General features: G+C 35.9%; 1 protein-coding gene across 1 annotated transcript; it reads right to left on the reverse strand.

Annotated features, from left to right (window-relative positions):
* Nucleotides 1-7211: 7211 nt before the first annotated feature.
* Nucleotides 7212-16440, reverse strand: LOC144356713 (uncharacterized). The gene is made up of 13 exons (XM_085495432.1): nucleotides 16321-16440; nucleotides 15535-15733; nucleotides 13138-13301; nucleotides 12733-12892; nucleotides 12285-12388; nucleotides 11237-11488; nucleotides 10969-11113; nucleotides 10248-10389; nucleotides 9991-10117; nucleotides 9618-9809; nucleotides 9020-9244; nucleotides 8383-8544; nucleotides 7212-7600 (listed from the first exon to the last, which is right to left on the reverse strand). The coding sequence occupies exons 1-13, from the start codon at nucleotides 16438-16440 to the stop codon at nucleotides 7448-7450; spliced, it is 2145 nt and encodes a 714-aa protein (XP_085351558.1). The 3' UTR covers nucleotides 7212-7447.
* Between the last annotated feature and the right edge of the window lie 4789 nt (nucleotides 16441-21229).

The raw sequence follows: 21229 nt of genomic DNA on the forward strand, positions 1-21229 counted from the left end.
TTTTATTGTTATACTGATTAATTCAGGGGTGCAATTTTAATGTTTAGGTACCATAATTAAAATAAATCACGGACCCCGATTGAGATGGATAGTTCTTAACGGCAGCCATGTTTTTTTCTCTAATGTTGACAATGCAGTATGCAAATTACCAACACACACCCGAAGCTATTAAGAAGCAGTAAAACAAGATTATGAAGGGAGGGGGTCAAATTCATGTATTCCTCAATTTTAATGATGCTGACTCCAGATATTATTGTATATAATTGTAAACAGTTACCAATATTAACTAATATATTTTTGACAATATATCCCATTTTAATTATCTGTCTAAATGTGTTTCACTGTATACAGTAAATCTTTATTTAAAAACAAACTACATTATGTTAGGTTGGTGGCTAATTTGCATATTAATTTGCACAATAATTGAGACAATTTTCCGGGGTGAAAACTGCAATCCAGTTCAAAGGAAATTTGACATACACTTACGACATGATCACTACCTCTGCTGATTACCTTGTAGTTTTTTATGCAATTCTGCCTATGCTAAATGTATTAATTCTTTGTATTTTTCTCAAAAAATATTTTTTTTTATTTCTTGGCATCCATTTGGTTCAGTTCAAGTGAAATTTTCTGCATATCCCTGGTCAGATTTTAATGACATTGAAAAAACAAGTACTCTGGCACTATGCACATCTTTGATATTTTGTGCAGAATCCCCTGCATATTAATTTGACAACTTTGTGGAGTGGAAACAGACTGGGGAATTAGTGCATTCTAGACTTTGGTTGAACATGTTTAAAATAGCACAGTGTAAACTGCAATTTCTATTTGGCTGGTATAAATATATTAAGTAATATGTTTTCGTACTAAAAAGACTCAAATACACAAATATATTTTTTAATTAACAGCCAATGGGAGCACATAAACACATATCCTACAACCTCTGTTAACTTTTGACTAAATGTCTTTTTGCAGGTGCAGAGCCAGAATATTTTCTCAGAAAGCAAAGCCACTGGAACTGCATATATTAATAATGTATACAATTTTGCAGATCCCCCTTTTTTTACTTAGTGCTGTCAACCAAATCAGAAATATGTGTCTCTCTGTACTTATAAATTCAATTTCACACGATTTTTTTAATATTAATGTATGATAATAAAAACTTGATAATATTGTTCTGGATTCTTGCACTTTATTTGTATCATTTTCATATGAGAAGTACTCTTGTCCTTACTAGAGATATTGAAACTAATCCTGGGCCACAAACTACACGTAGATCTGTATGTGAAGAACCGGAAAGTAAAGTTGTTGTCACAGGTACTGTACACCAAGGATCATTGCAGTTTCTCAGTTCCTTATCTGCCAAACAGTATCATTGTCCTGGTACTATCTGAAATATCAGAGGTTTTTACTGGAACAGTTCGGTGACAGTGTCCTTGTATTAGGAATACAAACAGTTTATCCAAACAGACACAACACTGACTCTTCTATATATTTGCAGATCTGATTTGCATGCTTCTTTGTCATTTTACCTGTGTACTGGTTTTCTTGCTGAGAATAATGCCATAGAAATCACGTTTGCCAATTTATGTCTATGCCAAAAACTTATTAAATTATATGTTGCAAATTTCAAATGACAACAAGCGAAGGCAGTGTCATTCATGACCTGTTTGATTGGATACATTTTTTACTGCTTGGCGGCCATTTTTGTCTGCAAAAATCTAAAAATTAACAAGCTTTTTACCCCACCTCCCCTAGAATTGTTCAACATCAATTCTGAACAATTAATAACGGAACTTTAGTACAGTTCATAATGGATAAATTCACTCTGACACAATCCCAGTTAAATATCAGTTTTAAATTGTTTTCTGAGCGGGGGGCTATGACATGTCGTGTCTTTTAATTATAGTGTTTATTGAAATTAAATCATTGCATATATTCTATTAGGAGATTTGTATGTGTCGACTATTGTTTACTGGATGTACTGGACTAATTTATGTCAGCTGAGTCCATGTCAGCTGAATACCATAGCTGTACTTGAACATGTATTTTGTTATAACTTCATCTATTATCAATAAAATAGTTTACCTAAATATAAAATATACATGCAGATATTATTTGCCCATTGGATGACATGCTAGTAAATGTTAAGGCAGTGACAATTATAAGCAAACCAAGTTCAACAGAATAACAATACAAGTGTAATAAATAAACATTGTGAATGTCACAACCCTTTCTGATTTTAGTTCTTAAAGGGGTACTTTCCAGTTAAGCAAATTTAACAAATTTACTTTCTGGATTAAAATAACAATGAATAACAAAAGATAGATTAACATTGTAAACAACATAAACAATAGTGTCCCATGATTCTTTGGTGCAATCCATGGGATTGAGCGGTTCCCCTTTAATATAGTGCATTACAAATGTCAGCGTTTAAATGCTCCTTTTTGATCAAGTGCATATATCTATCTATATTTGCAAAACTCCAAATTATAGTGCATTTTGAGATAATTATTTCAGATTGCAAGAACAGACACGCTTCATGATTGGCGGTGTTGAATTGGGTCATAACTATCCTAAAGTTCACTATTATTTGCATTTGTGCTATGGCTGCCATTCGAACATTGTAACACAAATTTTGTTGACGTGCTAGTACACAATCATACAAATATCTATAGACCAAGTTTGGACCTAATTGAACTGCATGAATTCATCATAAATTTTATTAATGCCATTACAAATTTTCCCATATTGCATTAGACGGAATAAAATTGTTTGTGTTTTGATAATCGGAGATTTTCGATTAACTTACCTTGCATTATTTACCTTGCATGAATTCAGCTCCATGGCTGATTTTTCAATCTGTTCTAATTTCGTTTCGCTTAAAATAAATGTATTTGATTGGTAAAACAAGGTAGTACATTTCTTCACTTTAGCAGTGAACTTTCTTCTCATTTGATGGTGATGGAATGCTCTATATTACGAACACAGATAAGTATTATCTGTGGTGTTGGGGGTACTGTCTGTTGAATCGAGCAGTTACATTTAAATATTTAAGTCTCACATATCAATCAAATATTTATTGCCTTGGTTCATATCTTGAAATAGTGTGAATTAATTAATTGGGAATTGGTTACACCTGTGATTTGAGACGTGATGTGCATTCTCTAAATTTAAAAACTTGCCAATATGAATAAATAAGTATTAATTCCAAATACATGGCCGAATTTGACAAAACATCTTGCGCACGCGATGTAGATCGGCATTAGGATTAGGCTGGATGAATGATTCCTTTGTTGGACTGAATAAATCTCTATCCGTAAGATAATGGTCACATCCAAATTAAAACGTAGATGGCCGACTATCCCCACTTACAACAGCAATACTAGACAATAGTGGCCTATGTCACCGATTTCCACAATATAATTTAAAAATAACTTGTGTTGTATGTATTTATGCTAAGATACTGGACGCCCGGTCTATCTATATTTGCCAAATTTAAATTTACCTGGTATCTCAGTATGTTTGTCAGATATAATTCTACACGAGTCAGAAACATTAGAGATATATATATATTGATAACATATATTGATAACAATACAATTAAAAAATGTTATAATTCATTTTGGGCTAAAAAATATTATGACTGGTAAATAAATTCTATAAGCATCCTAATACTATGTCATATTTTTCTCCATACATTGTCCTCGTGATGTCCGAAATGTATACTTATGTCCAGAGTAGATGTCGCCATTTTCGAATTGACTGCGGATACAGCTGTCATGTTGAAAAGTTCAATAGTCCGGTGATAATCGGCCTTGATTTCCTCTGTAAACTGTTAAAATTGGACACCGATTGAAGTCCCAAACGTTTCTAAAAATATATCATTTTGATGTTTGATTCTGGTTTTAAAGGCAATGTCTAAATTGGGCTTCAGTGTTTTCAGTGTACTCGCTTAAATGATAATTGGATGTAATTATCATGAAAACTTAATATAGTCGTCGGAATATGTTTAACCATGAATGCATGTGTGGTACTTCAATTGATACTCCATATATGCCTACTCATTTTATAGAGATAAATAAGTTGTACATTTCATAATATATTAAACATATGTTTCTAAGGAAGCAACTTATCAAAATTGGTAATAGCTGTGGTGTCTGTCTTGACAGAAATAACTCCACTTAGCAATCATGTTAATTTAATGGTAATTTGCATAGAGAGTGTGATTTGATAAGTATTGTATTTATTGTAACTTATATATATATATTACATAAAAATGTATGTTGTGATGCCATAATTCCTTCGCTTCAATATTTTATTTTACTTTACTTACGTTGTTATGACTAAATGACTATATGTTTTATTTATTATATTTACATTTTGTTAAATTTCATTAATGAATGACTTTCATTATTGTATTGTTAATTAATCTATGCTTATTCGAGCTACTTCGTTATTTAAGGTAATTGCTACAATAAGTAGATATAGTATTTTGTTTATTGTAATTTGCATTTATTTGTTAATGAACAAATCTTAAATGTGTCAGTAATTTTGATTGTAGGATTGTGGTATATTGATACAAACCATTTGAATAAAAATAACTACTTGTGAATAGATAAATTTAAAACTTGAGCAATAATTCTATACTACAAATGTTCATGCCTTGCTTGAGAAGATATTTTATGCGCATGCGCATGCGGTTTGTTAAAATAACGGAATACACGCAGATACTTTGCAAGTTATTTTCTGAATTCCCAATCAACTTTCTCTACATTTAAGCTACCTTGCAACCTATTTTTCCTTCTATTCCCGCTACGTCAACCTTTCCACAGACGCAATATGTACTTTTCGACGTCCAAGCCTTCGTTTTACCAAATTTTTTTCTAGATATTTATGCACATTTGTGACTTTGACATAATTTACCCAACCTTCCTGCGACCTTTTTTGCAATCTTTTCTACTTTACACAAATTTTCGTCTTTTCAGATAACGTCTGTAACTTTGCAACCTATTTTTTGACTGTTTACAAAGTATCATTCTGTAAACAACAAGCTCAAATTAGCTATATTTACTTTCACCTATTTTTCGACATGCAGCTAAATTTTGCTAATTTTTAACCAATTTCCTTATCTCAAAGCAGTCCGTTGTGTCAATTTAGACTCATTCAAAAAATACTATTGTCAATGAGAAATGAGGGCGCCCTACATCCTGCTTTTCAGATCACAAGGCTCATTAAACTATCATCTTCAAATATAGCATCGTTACAACAAATTATGAAAACATCATCAGTAAAATTGAGAATTACACCCTTTCTCCCCAATCTTTTGTTTTACTGCTCCCTTAATAGCTTCGCGCATGTGCTGGTAATTTGTATACTACATGTCAACAGTAAAAGACATAGCCGCTGTTAGGAACTATTCATCTCAGTCGGAAATGTTCAAAATGGAGGTTAATTGTGCTAGCTAAACATTAAAACTGTATTCCTGACTTAATCAGTAAGGAAATAATTAGCTGATTGGGAAAATGTGTCTCTGGTGACAGAGGTTAAACTTCCGTTAATGTGTCTAGTCTTCCACGATCAACGATGGGGGTCGATCAGATGTAGTCATTTCTCCAGCACTCTTGTGTGTATCACTTTTAGCTAATTTAAAGTGACGATAGATTAATTGATAGGGAATTACTTCTCAGTTTCATCATTGCTTTCAAGCAGTCTCGGTTGGCCGAACTGTTGTGTTTTTTTCCGATAATTCTAGTGTAGTACCAAGCTTCGCACTTCCTTTCAATCTGCTAGCAAGTGGCAATTCTGTTGTTTTGTTATGTTTAACATGTTAATGAATGAACACCAGAAATAGTAAATGTGTGAGATTTCAACGGTACATTTAGAAAGAGACGGTTCTTGTAATAGAATAGTCACGGTACATATGGAGACAGCACTTGTAATAGAATAGTCACAGTACATATAGAGACAGTACTTGTAATAAAACAGTCACGGTACATATGAAGACAGTACTTGTAATAGAATAGTCATGGTACATATGGAGACAGTACTTGTAATAGAATAGTCACGGTACAAATGGAGACAGTAATTGTAATAGAATAGTCACGGTACATATGGCGGCAGTACTTGTAATAGAATAGTCACGGTACATATGGAGACAGTACTTGTAATAGAATAGTCATGATACATTACTTGTAATAGAATAGTCACGGTACAAATGGAGACAGTACTTGTAATAGAATAGTCACGGTACAAATGGAGACAGTACTTGTAATAGAATAGTCACGGTACATATGGCGGCAGTACTTGTAATAGAATAGTCACGGTACATATGGAGGCAGTACTTGTAATAGAATAGTCATGATATATAACAAAACAAACCAACATGACAATAGCCGTGTAAGGGCGTTATTTTTATATATGGTGTATGGCTCAACATGGACATTGGGAAGCTATGCAGTAAGTTGTAACATTCGTATTTTACATCAAAGTTTACATTAATATGAAAGTTAGTGTATTTCCAGAAATCAAATAGTATCGACAATGATTATAATTACAATTACAAGCCGTTATTGAGATGAAGTCTGGAGAATGCACATTTATCTTTAAAAAATACATTAATAATTGTGTAATTGAAAGAAAAACACATTTTATCAATCCTTGGTTATATCATTTCCAGCAAGGTTCTGTTTTGTTTTGTTTTGTTTTGTTTATGCCCATTGCCGAACCATTGGCAAGTACATTTTTATCGAGTACGTGAAATCTCACAATTCGGAAGGATAATATTGCTGAAATTAAGGTTTGGATGAGTTATGAAATTCAAACTGTATTACTAGGCATCATTTCAATATATTTCACTATATAGTGCACATATCAAACCATTGTACTAAAAACGCCCTCTAGCGCATCATTTTTGGTTACGTAGTAGTTTGTTATTTAGAATATGACTAAACTCTTCAAACAACAGATGAACAAAAATCAAAATTATATATCACCACAGTGAATGAAAATGTCTGACATGGTCCTCGATAGTTTGACTAATTTACGTCTGAGTAAATACTTTCGGCGAAGGCGCAATAACTATTGCCGAACATGTCAAGCTGGGATCAAAAAAGCTTACATCAGAGGCGATTTTTGGCCGGTACATGTATTGTCATATATTATTTGATAATTGCTAAAATATTATAATTAATTTTCTTAGACCACATATATGTATATAAATAATAATCGTGTTTATTATGCATGTCCGTGGTCGCAAGCAAATACATGGGAACTATTGCTATATGTCTCGACACACAACTGGAAACCATATTGTACAAAGCACGGTTAATGGTAAACATATGTCGCTGGTGGCGCTGCAGTTATTCGCTTGCACGGTCTGTCGATATAATGCACGTGTTCTCGTTGACATCCACTGTCCTGTATCATTTTCATAGTTAGTGCTAATTTAGTCAGACGAAGTTGCCCTCCATTCTATTTTTCTTCCAAATTTCTTTGGTTTTCGCATTATTAATTTCGCGGGCGTTGATTCTTCGAAGTTTGAGCCTCGTTTCTTCACGTACAGAGCTTTGTACCTTCCGGTGAACTCTCCATTCTCAGTCTGCAAGAAGTTGGAAAGCTATGTTTATTGCAGTCCAGTGATCACGATCTAACGCTTCACATGGTTTTGCAGAAAAACATTGGTACTCGTGCAGAACCACTTGAATTATTTAAACACTTGAAGTCAAATTTGAGATGGGAAAGACTTAACACCACTAATAACTGTAAATTAGATGTGACATTGCATTTGCTAGTCACAATTTGCACTCTGTTTTAAATCCAAAAAATAATTATAATTAGGAAGTGAAACTTTTTTGCAGTGAAAGGTTACCTCTAGATTTCAAGTGTTTTGTTTAGGTAATGTAGGTCTATGTTAATATATCTGTAATCTAAAATGTGTCAGATGATTTACTAGTGGGTAGATTGATTATTATCAAAATCATTGGTCAATAGGGGTTAATATGATCATTGATAGAAACTACATAAATTCACGTCATCATGAAAGAAAGCTAACAATGTGCCCAATAGACTCGTCTATGACCGTCTCGTGTACACCACGTGTAATCCCATTTGCCGATAAAACCAGTTCATTCTATACTAAAAATCGCTAGAACATAAATATTATATTTTGCTATATCTGCGTGCCTTATTAGGAGACGCTCCCATAGAACAGACAGATAGACAGACAGACAGACAGACAGACAGACAGACAGACAGACAGACAGACACACAGACAGACACACATATGGATATATGGCAGGCAGAGTAATACTAGTATGAGTCTACATTTGAATTACACGTCACGCAGAAATGATTTTTTTGTAGTGTAGTTACATGACATACCGTGTCTGATTTTTCGGGATCAAGTATCAAGAAGTTCTGAGCATCCACGAGTCGTTTTGTTGCATGTTCAGCATCCACCTCATCCAACCAAACTTTTACTTTACCGTGTTTAGGCAGATAAAATTCGTCATCATCGGTACATATATCAAACATGACTTTAATCTGCCAAGAAAAATATCACATTCTCAGATTTTCAAACGCACTGCGCATGTATCCTTTAATAGTCTGCTTTGATTAGAATACAATACGTGGAATTCTGAAGCTAGGGAGTCTTGTTTTGAAAAACCTGAAATAAACTAATCCAAACTCATCGACTCGCTTCATGGTTGTTGGTGATCACTGCACTACACTGTACTGTCAAGTTTTGTAAGAAGGGAACGTTACCTTATGATGCTGCTCACACGTGCACTTAGAAGCCCCATCAATACGCATGCCCCGAAATCAAAACCGAGCTTTCTAAGGAGTCTTACTCAAACATTTATCATAGTAGCGAACATTAATATGAACAGTGAACGTGGTCGCCACTATATATATAATTAGGTAGTCAAATCCACTGCACACAAATTGATTGCAAAAAGAGGTGTATGCCCTCTAGAACATAAAATAAATATTTCGAAGAAACTATGAATAAACTTACTGCCGGTGGTGGTTTGTTCACGATTGCTGATGAGGTCACAAAATCTATGGTGACGCCACTATCAGACTGCATCCTGCCCCAGCATCCAACATGTACGTCTCCAGACAGCACTGTCAGTCTGGTGTCGCTTTCTTTGCAAAAGTCCAGTAGGATTTTGAACATGCGTTTTCGCTCATAATCATGGTGCGGTGAGTCCCAGTGATCAATGATGTCATCTTCCAGATCCTATAAATGAGTATGACATAGTCAAACAGTCAATACGTGTTGTATCGTGTTTGGCCTACACTGGCTAGTCACTTTTTTATTAGAGCCGCAATATGTACCATGTGGTAAACTATTCATATCAAATACACAGTTCCTGTTAGAAGCGCTTTTTGGTGACGTCATAAATGACGAAGATTGTTATGAGCAATAACATTGAACAAATATTATTTTCTTGTTGAAAATGCTCCATAAAATTGAAAGACTTTCACAAATTTATCGTAATGTTTATTGAAGGATTTGCACTCACGGAATCGATTCGTAGCTAGAGGGCGACATATAGAAATTATGAATTATTGTCCCCCCCGACCAAGCTTCTTCAAAACAACACATTTACCTTCACAACTTTGATTGGTGAGTTTTGAACGAGAGACAGAATGGAGCTAAACTTTGCGTATACCAGCGGTATCGTGACAGAGAGCAAGATGTGTTTAAAACCACGTAGAATTTTCAGTAGATCGATGAACTCCAGCCAGGAATCTTCACTCATCACCTGGTCGATTTCACGCTGTGATCGAATGTCCAACACCTAAACAGACCAACACAAAATCGGTAATTGGTTCACTGAGTTTATTGATACACATTCTCTGTGACCAACACACGTTTATTGCGACATATATATAATGTGATATTGTTCACTATGAGGTGTCACTAAAAGGTGTTTGTACTTTCACTTTTTTATTTGCGTTGAATAGCGATTAAATACTAACCACGATGCAGATTTCTCCAAACGTTACCATGTAGGAGAAAGGTCCTTTATCGTGCATTGGATTACGAGTAGCATTGCTTGGTGGATGTAACCACGTTAAATCATTTCGACGGATTTTTATATTCGAACTGAAAGATGAAACAATAATAAACAAATGTAAATATGTTATTAAAAATTACAATATGAATATTTTACATTCATGTACATCAAAAGCTGATATGAACGGCCGACCGCTCAGACATCTTTCTTGATACTTACCCTGGCGGTATAGCAGCGTCATATCTTAGACCTTTCAGCTGAAACAGGATAAAATTCTCTCTGGCCGCCTCGTAAACTTCTTTCATATACGGTGTCACTTTATGAAACGACCCCCATCCATCAAATATGTCATGATCGTCCCCTGGTGAATCGAAAACGGTTACAAATCACATAAGAGAACTCTCAAATTGAAAAGAATAAAACCTGTTTACAATTTTATTTTGTTTGCTTCAATAGGAAAATGTTACCATAGTGTAGTGTAGGCTTCATTACATTCACATATAAGGGAAATGTTTGAATGAATTTTAATATTATGTATATGTGTTAGATTATATACCTATCTAAACATCATTGCATCGTCGACTGTCTGTAACGAGCTATGTGTATTAGTTTCCATATGGATCCAACTTTAACGTACTAACATGAATAACATGACACATGAATACGAAATCAATAATACTGTTGCATCTTGGGATACATATGCCCGTTCACTCATTACCCGATTAAAATAGCAATTTTTTTAATGGTAACAATTTATTGAAATCAATGATTTCTGCCAATGCAAAACCAGATTTCAGGCGTGCATTTTGCTTTACAGAATGCTGAGCTGGAGCCATATCTTTGACATGCCCTGACTGATCATGTTTCAATTTAATATGATTCGTTGACTTGATATCTCAAGGGGACTATATTATGCAATATTCTGTTTTACTGAACTTACACATCATAAGTGTGGGTATATTTGCCATCATACAGGCTTGTTCCGGCTGGCGCCACCGACTGATGTACAACTCAAAGTACTTGATCTTTGCTTCTTCCTTGAGGTCCGTTATATCGTCTTCTTTTATGCCTTTATCCTTCCTCTCCTGTAGAAATGTTAAATGGCATTTCAACAGAATTTTTGATTGAATTTTAATAACACTATTAAAAACATACACTGTTTTAGTAAAGTGATGGTGCATTGCTGTGTATGTCAGCACATATCTCACCTTCTGTATGTCCTTATAGATCGGGTCTGCATATACTGTGTCTCCGCCCATCAATAACAGATGGAACGGTTTGCTCTCATGTTCATTTCTCATGTGTACCCACATAATGTTGGAGTCGTCGGTAGTTCGGACCTCTTCTTGAGTTTCCAGACCAGCACATGTGGCGAATGCTATGCGTGGGAAGGCGGTGCTTGATGGGACGTGACACACGAACGGACGGTTGTCAGGTAAAACATACTTACACACATAGTCCTACAAACATAATGTGACATAAACGTAACATATCATATCGAAAACGTAATATTAACATAGTACAACGTAATATTAGCATAACGATAACATTATCACCACACACACGTAATATGACATAAATATATACGCGTAAACGTAATATTAACATGAAAAAACTACATATTGTAACATAAACAACATACTAAAAATGTAACATAACGTATTAGAGGTACTATAAAACCATTTATATTCACTATTTTGATGTTTTGAACAATGATACTGGGTTTTAAATTCACGAACTTGACAGAAAGGTAATGACTTCTATTGTTATTACACATGTCCATATGGATTTAATCAAGCGAATTTACTTATTTAGCGAAAATTGCGAACTCACAAACCAGTGAATGGTCAATGCGTTTACAGTGGTCTGGAATGCATTATGCAATTTTTACACAGATAATATATAATATACTAAAACGCATATGCATTACGAGTACGTGATTGAATGTTTTGCCAACAATATAATAAAAACCTTAGCCGGAAATGGTCGCCGAGATCCAACTGAGAACGAGTTGGCCCCGTGACTTCTTTTTGCCCCCATCGCGTTTACTATTCCACTAATCTGTGTGATTCTGGTATTTGAAACAGTGAACCCGTGAGGCGTGAGTAAAAATCCAGTCTCGCGGCTCTCTCGTTCTCAGCGAGACGTCGGCGACCATTTCCGAGTTCATTTCCGTCCAAAGTCTATTAGCATATGGAATTTTGACAATAAGGTTATGATACAGAAGTGTGTGAATATGGTGGTAGTTAAACGTACAATGCTTTGATGTCTTGGCACCTCCCAATCGTATCGCCATAGCTTATATTTCCCATATGCGGCTAGGGGCGACAACAGTGTGTCAGTGTAACCTTCAGCGATCACTGTAATAGATTCGTAAGACAACAACTAAAACGTATTACGGTAAACATAGTTAATATTCAGAGGAAAGTAATCATTGTTAAATGGAACCAAGTTGAGAACAATTTGTTATGAAATTTTTTAATCCCGGGAAATATTTGATGTTGCGGCGATGTTGAGTTTAGTTATCTGGAACATTATTTGTGGGAACAGAAGGTGAGTTGCCCAAGAGCGCGATGGAAAACGCATGTGTTTTGGTCGTTTTACGTCTAGTATTTGCTCACAACAGCTGTGTTCGAAACAACAACTTAAAAAATATTTACAAAACAATGGTCGAATGCCCGCGAACGATCTTAAATGAACAAACCATGTTTTCCGGACATTGTCTGTGTAACATTATAGTATAACGGTGCCAGCGTCTCGTCGTCTCCCTCCGTTGCAACCAGACAACACAGCTGATAGTCACCAGTGTCTGAAGATCCACGATAACCAAGAATGGGACCCATAACAAAACGATGACGTAATATCTGTAATAATATGAGGATTATTTCGTGTGTAATGAATTTTGCAACTGTTAAAATCATTTAAAATTTTTGTATTCGAACTTTTAGTGACATATTCCATCGTTACTATCATTACTATATGCACTTACATTAACACAAATACTCATTTTACACATATGCCATGAGAGAACACACATGTGTAATAAAACCACTTTGAGCCTTAATCAGCAATGGCTGCAAGTTGAAAAAAAAAACTAAAACAGACTTACAGTTTCGTGTGTCTTGGTATCAACCGTGGCGGTTAACATGAGTTTTCCGTCATGCCAATCACCATACGTATTTGGACCATGGAAGTAAAGTTTATCTCCTGTCGAATCCGTCAACGTAATTTCACCAATCAACCACCCATCGACAAACCTTGAATGGTCATAACCTTGGAAAATGATAAGAAAACAGTCAAACACGTCACAGAATTCCCACTGAATATTACTATTTTTTACGATTTTAACATGATTTTAACAACTTTATCTAAACTCATATGGAAATATATTTAACAATAGCATATACAATTTGGTGGACGAATTTCATTTTTTTTTTAACTTTTCGATAATATCACTAAAAATGTGCAGTCTGTTTATATGCAAATGACCAGCTAAATATCGTTGAGAGCGAGAGTACATGGAGGTTCGTTTTCGCTTCTCGTATGTGTTCTTTTCTCTGCCGACACCACGTCGACTGTTCCACTGACATATATAACCGTCGTATTGCAACATTGGACGCGATGACTGGAAAGTATGAAACATTGTTTGAGGGATCTAAACAAGTCTCACGGGATAGAAGAGTAAATAGTAAATTGACGCATTTCTTCTGTTGAATTCCTTTTGTTAAATCAATGTAAATTGGTGTCAATGAACTTAAAGGGCGGTGGTCGTCGCGCCGCGTCCTATTCAATATGAGACTCATAGCAATGTATACACCGCGTGTAAAATACATTGTTTGTTTACATGGCATTCGAACACGCGCTGCGCGACAACAATCACCGCCCTTTAAAGTGCGTACAACTTATTTCCTGTTCTATTGACAAAAATACTTAATTCAAAACAGAAAAAGACAACGTAAAACGGTTTTATTTTGAGAGAAGCCTCACACGAAATTTTGACTTCTGTACGTATTGCTTTTTTGCCAACATTCACTCATTTTTGACTCGTGAAAATCACCTTATCACACAAGTTTGTTAAGATAACGCCAACGCCTATAAAATCGGTAATGAAACCTTGGAATAGATTTTTCGCAAACGTCAAACTCGAAGTTTCACTGTTACAACCACCATACTATCATATTTACTTAACCTAACTCAATTATGAATTACAGGGATTACAAGCTAGATACTACATGAAATATCTCATTTTCCTATTCTGTATTGTCTATGATTAAGTTGCGGTAGTCGTCACGCCACGCATGCGCGAAATATAGAACTCATATATGACCAAAGATGGCCACTTTGATTGTTGTGCAGACCAAGGAGTACAAATTGAGACGTTACTAAGCTTTAACTATGAAATTTCTTTGGTGATTAGAGGTTATCGAAGTAGTCACCGACGATAATTATGCGTAAGTTTTGCAATGGTCGAAACACGTACAGGTGGTTTCCATTAGAAGAGCGCATTGGGTTGCGGGAAAATTAATGTTTATCAACACAAACGTCGTACATGCGCGGCGCGACGCCCAACGCCCTTTGACAAATAGCGATTCAAACATTTGTTTTAGAATGTGTGAACAAGTTTCCTCATGATTCCTTTCATTGGGGACCTTGATTAATCTTGTTAAACATTATAAATTTTCTGACACGCAATACAATTATTCTAGTTTTTTGTATTGATTAGTGAATGTAGCTAGAGTATAATAACCCAATTGTACTAACACAAAATATCACATATGGTGCACTCTGATAATACAGATGACTCCCTAATGAATGAACACTGTATTAGGAATTTGTTTGGCAAGGGTGATGTAGCCTACACCACTAACATACATAATCGAACCTCGAACATTGAAAAAGCCTTGAAAAAGTTAAATAAATAAATGCAAATCGTATATAGACAACCACTTCGCGGTTAGTGGCACTACTTAAACCGACCTCCACCTTTTGAACCAAATATGATTGTTACCTCTGTCGAAAAATAGTTAGCACAGAAACACCAATCTCACGTCACAATCAAGTATCACTGTCTGTATATTACATTCCCGCCCTGTCTCGGTTGTCACTTAAGTGTATAGTTAAAACTAAGTCCATTAGCTGAAAGCCGGGGAGGAGGTTATGTCGAAAGTAGCTTAGTGAACTTTGCTTAAAGCTTTTACTTACGCCGACTTGTCAGGGGTGTATTGTACAAAATAATGCTCAGTGGCTGTATTGTACAACAGCTGACGATAGTGACAAATTGTGCTCACTATAGTAGGGGGTGTTATTAACAGTGGCATGTCATTATTTTCCGACTTGACATTATCAATCGAAGATGTATTCGGTTCATAGCGTTTATATGGGTGTGTGTGCACATTATAACATGCTGTGTGCTATTGAAGTAACGTATGCGACTTTCGTTTGATGATTTTTGGTCGTCTTTGTCTTTGGTCGTGACAATGAATAAGACACACACACACATACCTACCGATTACAAGTTTTCGAATTCGGTTCAGTGCAAATTCATCGGCTAGTTGAATTTTAAACGTTTGCTGACCCTCTTCTTCGTTGCCTCTTTTGTTTATGTCGTTCCGCATTTTATATACTGTATACACGTCCCATATTGTGTCTATAGGGTCTTTTTCCCAGGCACGAAGTAAAGGCGCATTATGCCAACCGTGTTTGTGCTATATGTGTGGAAACAATCATTCAAGTAAAACTTTGTAGCATGCCCAATAGTATTTCTAATTTCCGTATTAGTAAAGGTCGCATACAAGTCTTATACATTTTAAACCCCTACAATATACTTAAGTGACGCAATCGTCACGCGCGTTGTGTTCGGTGTGGATCTCACGAGCACATTGTTCGTGAAACTCGAACGCGATACACGAGCGGGGGGATCTACTCGTGTATACAACTGAAAGCCTGTCCAGATCAATTCTTCTCTCTAATATAATTTCATGCACTCAATCGTATTGATCGTTGACGTGGCAATGAATTTCGCAAAAAAGACCAAAAATACCATAGCCTGTTGAGAGTGAATTTAGCGGGAGCCACGGCCCCCCCTATTTTTAACAACCAACAGGGCTTTGTGACACAAAAACAAATAACAGAAACCCGATTTGAAACACACAGGGGAGACAAAGACTGTAAAACCGCTTTATTTATGATTGTACTTACTTCTTATTTTTGTGCCTAAAAATAACTAAGGTTGATTGTGTACACGTCTCAAGAACGACGTCAAATTCAACAAAAAATAACATAATTATCTTACTTTCAATCGGATCAATTCAGATTCTCCGCTGTCCCCGATGAACTTTATGTAAATACCGGCATCTCGAGCAGCATATACACTGTGCACGGTCGTGATAGTAACGTTCAGTTTAATCGGCATGGTTTGAAACTAGTTTGACACCAGGGTTTCCCTATCGACTGTACGAATGTTGTACATATAAATATCGATGCGATAGTTGATTATACTGTTTGCCCTTGTACCACACGTTGGATAAATAGTGCCGTATGCACTACTACGTGTACGAGATAACAGTGACACACTGATCACGCTATGTGTTATGGTCCGTTCAACAGTGGCCGAGTGGAGAATAAGAAAAGCCGTTGTATCGTGTTGTCCGAACAACAGACTTTCAATGTAAACATTCCCTGCATATTCAACAATCACCAATGATAGAGCTGGTGTCACCACCTTACACGTTAAATAATACATAGAAGAAGGTCGACATACAAATCGGGCTTTCATTGCATTCGGAACAATTCAGACTGGAATTCTAAATGTTAATTGTTATCAATGAACAAAGATTTAAGTAACGAACTCCCAATCAATATGCCATGTCCAACAGAAAAGAAAAGCTGATTGCCTATGCATCCAGATCACTAAAGAAAGCAGAAAGTAACTCGCAGATTGGAAAAAAGCCTTAGCGTTACAGTGGTGAGTCAAATTTCACATCTACCTCTACTGTCGACTGTTCACATTGCTCGCCAACTATTAGTGTCAATTTTTCATCCCGGAAAAAGAATATCAAAAATGATAGCAACAAGTCAACACCGCTATGCAAAATTGCTTACTGGGTACGTATGATATCAAGTATAAGAACACCACCAAACAGTGAAATGCAGATGTTCTCTCACGACTACCCCTGGATTCTGTTGATATTTGACACCTTAAACAATTTGATACACTATAAGTGTAACAAGTTGTCATGTGAGAATGCATAGACACAGACCAGATGCTCCTGCGAGTATACAAGCGGCTATGAAAGGATGGCATCTTCATTATAACGATCTCGGCGCTTTCTACCAGTGTAAAGATGAGATAACCGTGTATCAGGGTTATCTTATGTGGGGTATATGAGTAATCGTCCCAACAAAACTTTGTGCTAGAGGAGCTACACACTGGTCATCAAGGGGTAGTCAGAACGAAGGCACTTGCTAGAAGTTGCATATGGTGGCCAGGCATCGAGCATATGACCAAACAGTGCCCAAGATATTAAGAACACTAAAGTATGCCTGGAGTATGCCTGGTCCATTTCAAGAACAAATATACACTAAAAGTAGCTAGAAGTTGTATCGATTACAACGACAACCGCAACCAAAACAATAGAACTACTAAGTACTCTATTCGCACAAGGTCTTCCGGAAATTCTAGTAAGTAATAATGACTCACAGTTCCTATTCAAAGGGTTCAAACACTTCATGAAGCACAGCGAAATAAACCATATCACCTTCACGCCATATCGTCCGTCAAATCATTCAAAAGCGTGCTAAAATTCATGAAGAAACCGATCAAACAAAAAATAGCTAATTACCTACTGGGATATCTCGGCACACCTCATGCAACAACAGGTCGGACACCAGCATTAATGTTGAAGAAAGAACATCTGCCCACTCACTTAGATCTACTAAAACCAGATATTCGTAGAGATGTCACTCAGCAACAGTTCAACAAGTCTCCTACAAGATATACTTCATGTGATTAACTCGACATAGGTGATCAAGTATCAGCACCCAACTACCGTCAAGGAACAAAATGGGTACCATAAATACAGATATAACCGGACATATTTCTCACAAAGTTGAAATCGAACCAAACGTCATATGGTGACGCAAGATTGACCAACTTCAACAGTCAAATATATTTTTGCAAAATAATTCTGATTTCATCACATCAACATACAACAATCAACTCCAGAAGCACACATAGATGATCAACCCAATGACTACACAAGAGTCTGAACGACACTATCCTGTCAGACAGAAAAGAGCTCTAGAAAGATTAGATTTATAGTTTTATAAAAAAAAATATGATTGTACTGTGCTCAGGGCAGAATAAACCCTGGACAATCATAAGAAGTTCAGAACAGTCTACTTCTGTCTTCTTTTTCGAAATAGATTTATACGGAAATGATATTGTATCCATTGTATTTCTATCGTTATTATTTAATATTGTATCCATCAAGTTTCTATCGTCATTATTCGATATTGTATCCATTGAGTTTCTATCGTTATTATTCGATATTATATCCATCAAGTATCTATTGTTATTATTCGATATTATATCCATCAAGTTTCTATCGTCATTATTCGATATTGTATCCATCGAGTTTCTATCGTTATTATTAAATATTGTATCCATTGAGTTTCTATCTCTGAGTACACGCATTCTGTAACATTGTTATGTCTATTGGTTTTTAAATTGATGTTTTAAATGATTGTCAGGGTAACAGTCCATTAATAAAACACCCTTTTCACCGATCATAGCCATCTATTTCTGTATTTCTGTATTCATATAATGAAAATATTGAAAGAAAAAAAGTGTGCTGTATTCTGAACAGGGAAATTCTAATTCAGTCATTAACGCCACTGTCTGGAATTGTAAAAACAGATTACATAATAGTAGTGAGGGCTAAAAAAAAGTATATAGCAATGATTCAATGTATCCAACAACAAAAGCAGAACAGTCAGTAATTATATTTCACAGCAAGCAAACACTGATTTTAAGTGGCTTTGTGTAAATATTAAGTCATGTTGTAATTTGCTCTTTGCCAAAGTGCCTATTTTCGAGAATATCCACTTACCAACACTTCAACTCGAAGGTTAAGGGTAATGGCAACGGGTACCAAAATAAAAAAGGTAAGTCAAGTATCAATGAAGGTGTGGACACTAGTAAGAAGAAGAAATACACAAGAAGAAAGGCTTGAGGGTAAGTCTCCATCCATAATTTGCAAAAGGATCACATGTCAATGTCACTGATATTTCTGTATGACTTAAAGACTATCTTATTTTTGATGACACAGTCTTAAATCTAGTCCATTTGCAATCCTGTTAATACGGGTTCCTGACCAACATTTTACTGGATTTGCGGGATAATACAGTATCATCAGTACACTGTCCTTTTTGGTGTACATCTGCTAGTAAGTCTGTTGAGAAAACTAAACTCTACCAACACATAGATCAGGACAGAATCAATATAATCATTGAGCCCCCATCTGTTCCCTGTACATCCATCATACAGATCAGTGGACAGAGAGTTGCAAAGCGACCATTCTTTACATTGAATCTGATTATGATTCCTATGCTCATCTGTACCAGAGGTAAAAGGGTTACCACTGGTATCAGATCACCTATCGCTTTTGAACCAATATGTTCTGCTTTAAAAGGTCGCATATCAGATCAGCTGTGTCTGAGATTGTGTAGCGAGAAAATGCAACTGGCAATATTTTTTTTTTTACTAAAGTGGGTTCCCTGATATTAACGTAATTCATTTGGCAGTGTATCAAACCAAATAATTTTATTGCTCCGAATGCTTACTTGCACATCGCAATTCTGTCAACAGGCAATTTTTGATGAAGTTTGTGGTCAATGAAGCGGTGTGCCAGTTCTACCTCAGTACATAACCATGTGTTCATGAAGATGTGCAATGTTTGATAGTTCAACTTTACACAAAGGATATTGTTGTGTACCCTTACATCGGGCATTGGCTCCTCCTCCACCATCAAAAGAGTTGCTCCCGTAGCATCTACTGTGATAGAGGATTACACCTCAGCTTACAAAACATCTTGTTGTCTGAGGATGGGAATAGGAATGAACAATGCCGTTTTCTATCCCTTGGAGAAATCACAGAAACAAATCAGAAATTGAGCTGCACCGTTGTCATGTCAGAATTCATCTACAACTAATGAGCACAAGGAAGTGTTCAAATCCATAGTGCATCAGATACTACATGCCAACTTATTCAACAACTCCTATTTAATGTAGAAGTGTCATTCCAGAACACATCCCACAGATGGATTTCAAGTGCAAGCGCATCAAGAGATTTAACAGACTGAATGTTACAAAAGAAATTGTTGTGTTTATCGAATTTTGTCTGAGATCTGAAGGATATTTGAAACTGGTATATGGTGACGGCGTGGTGGTGAAACTAAGTAGGTAAATTTTGACTGGCAATGGGACAGATGCAAAAAATTGAACGGGACACTCACAATGCTAATATTTTTAACATAAATTCATAGACAACATCTCAACAAACTATCAAGCAAAGGAATTTACTTTTATCATTTCTTGTTAATATTCATTCCCAGTTTTATGTTCGTATTATATTTCTCCCAAGTGTTACCAACAATGATTTTTGTACCTACAAAGCAATGGAGTATTCTAACTACAGGTACCCCTCGTTCCTTGTGGCCACACATCAAGGGCATGCTGTACCCCTCGTTCCTTGTGGCCACACATCAAGGGCATGCCGCGTCCGGTGTTTCGATTAACTGTCACGTGAGTGGGTATGTAACTTTATTGCGTCTACAACAGTCTTTGGAGTGTCTAGGAAAGTGTCTGGGGATGTTGCAAAGTCCCTTGGTAATTACCTATCGGGTGCAGGAGTTAGGTGTATGTAAATATCTTGCGCCTGCTGTAATCATGATATTTAGTCAGATGCTGAGTTGAAATTTATTATGACCTTTCGCAACAATAAAATCCATGTATTTCACAGTTGATACTATTGGTTACTGCAAAGAAAGCACCATTTACAGTGGGGAATATCAATATCATTTTAAGTCTAGGTAGAAACGTCTGTTCACTATGTGGTGAAGGAATTTATGGAGGGCTCGACACGATCACAGGCTATTGTGAACCTAAATGATTAATTCAAAATAGTGCTGAACAAAGTCATG

Source organism: Saccoglossus kowalevskii, chromosome 21, assembly GCF_978046115.1.
Source record: "Saccoglossus kowalevskii chromosome 21, keSacKowa6.1, whole genome shotgun sequence".
NCBI lineage: Eukaryota > Metazoa > Hemichordata > Enteropneusta > Harrimaniidae > Saccoglossus > Saccoglossus kowalevskii.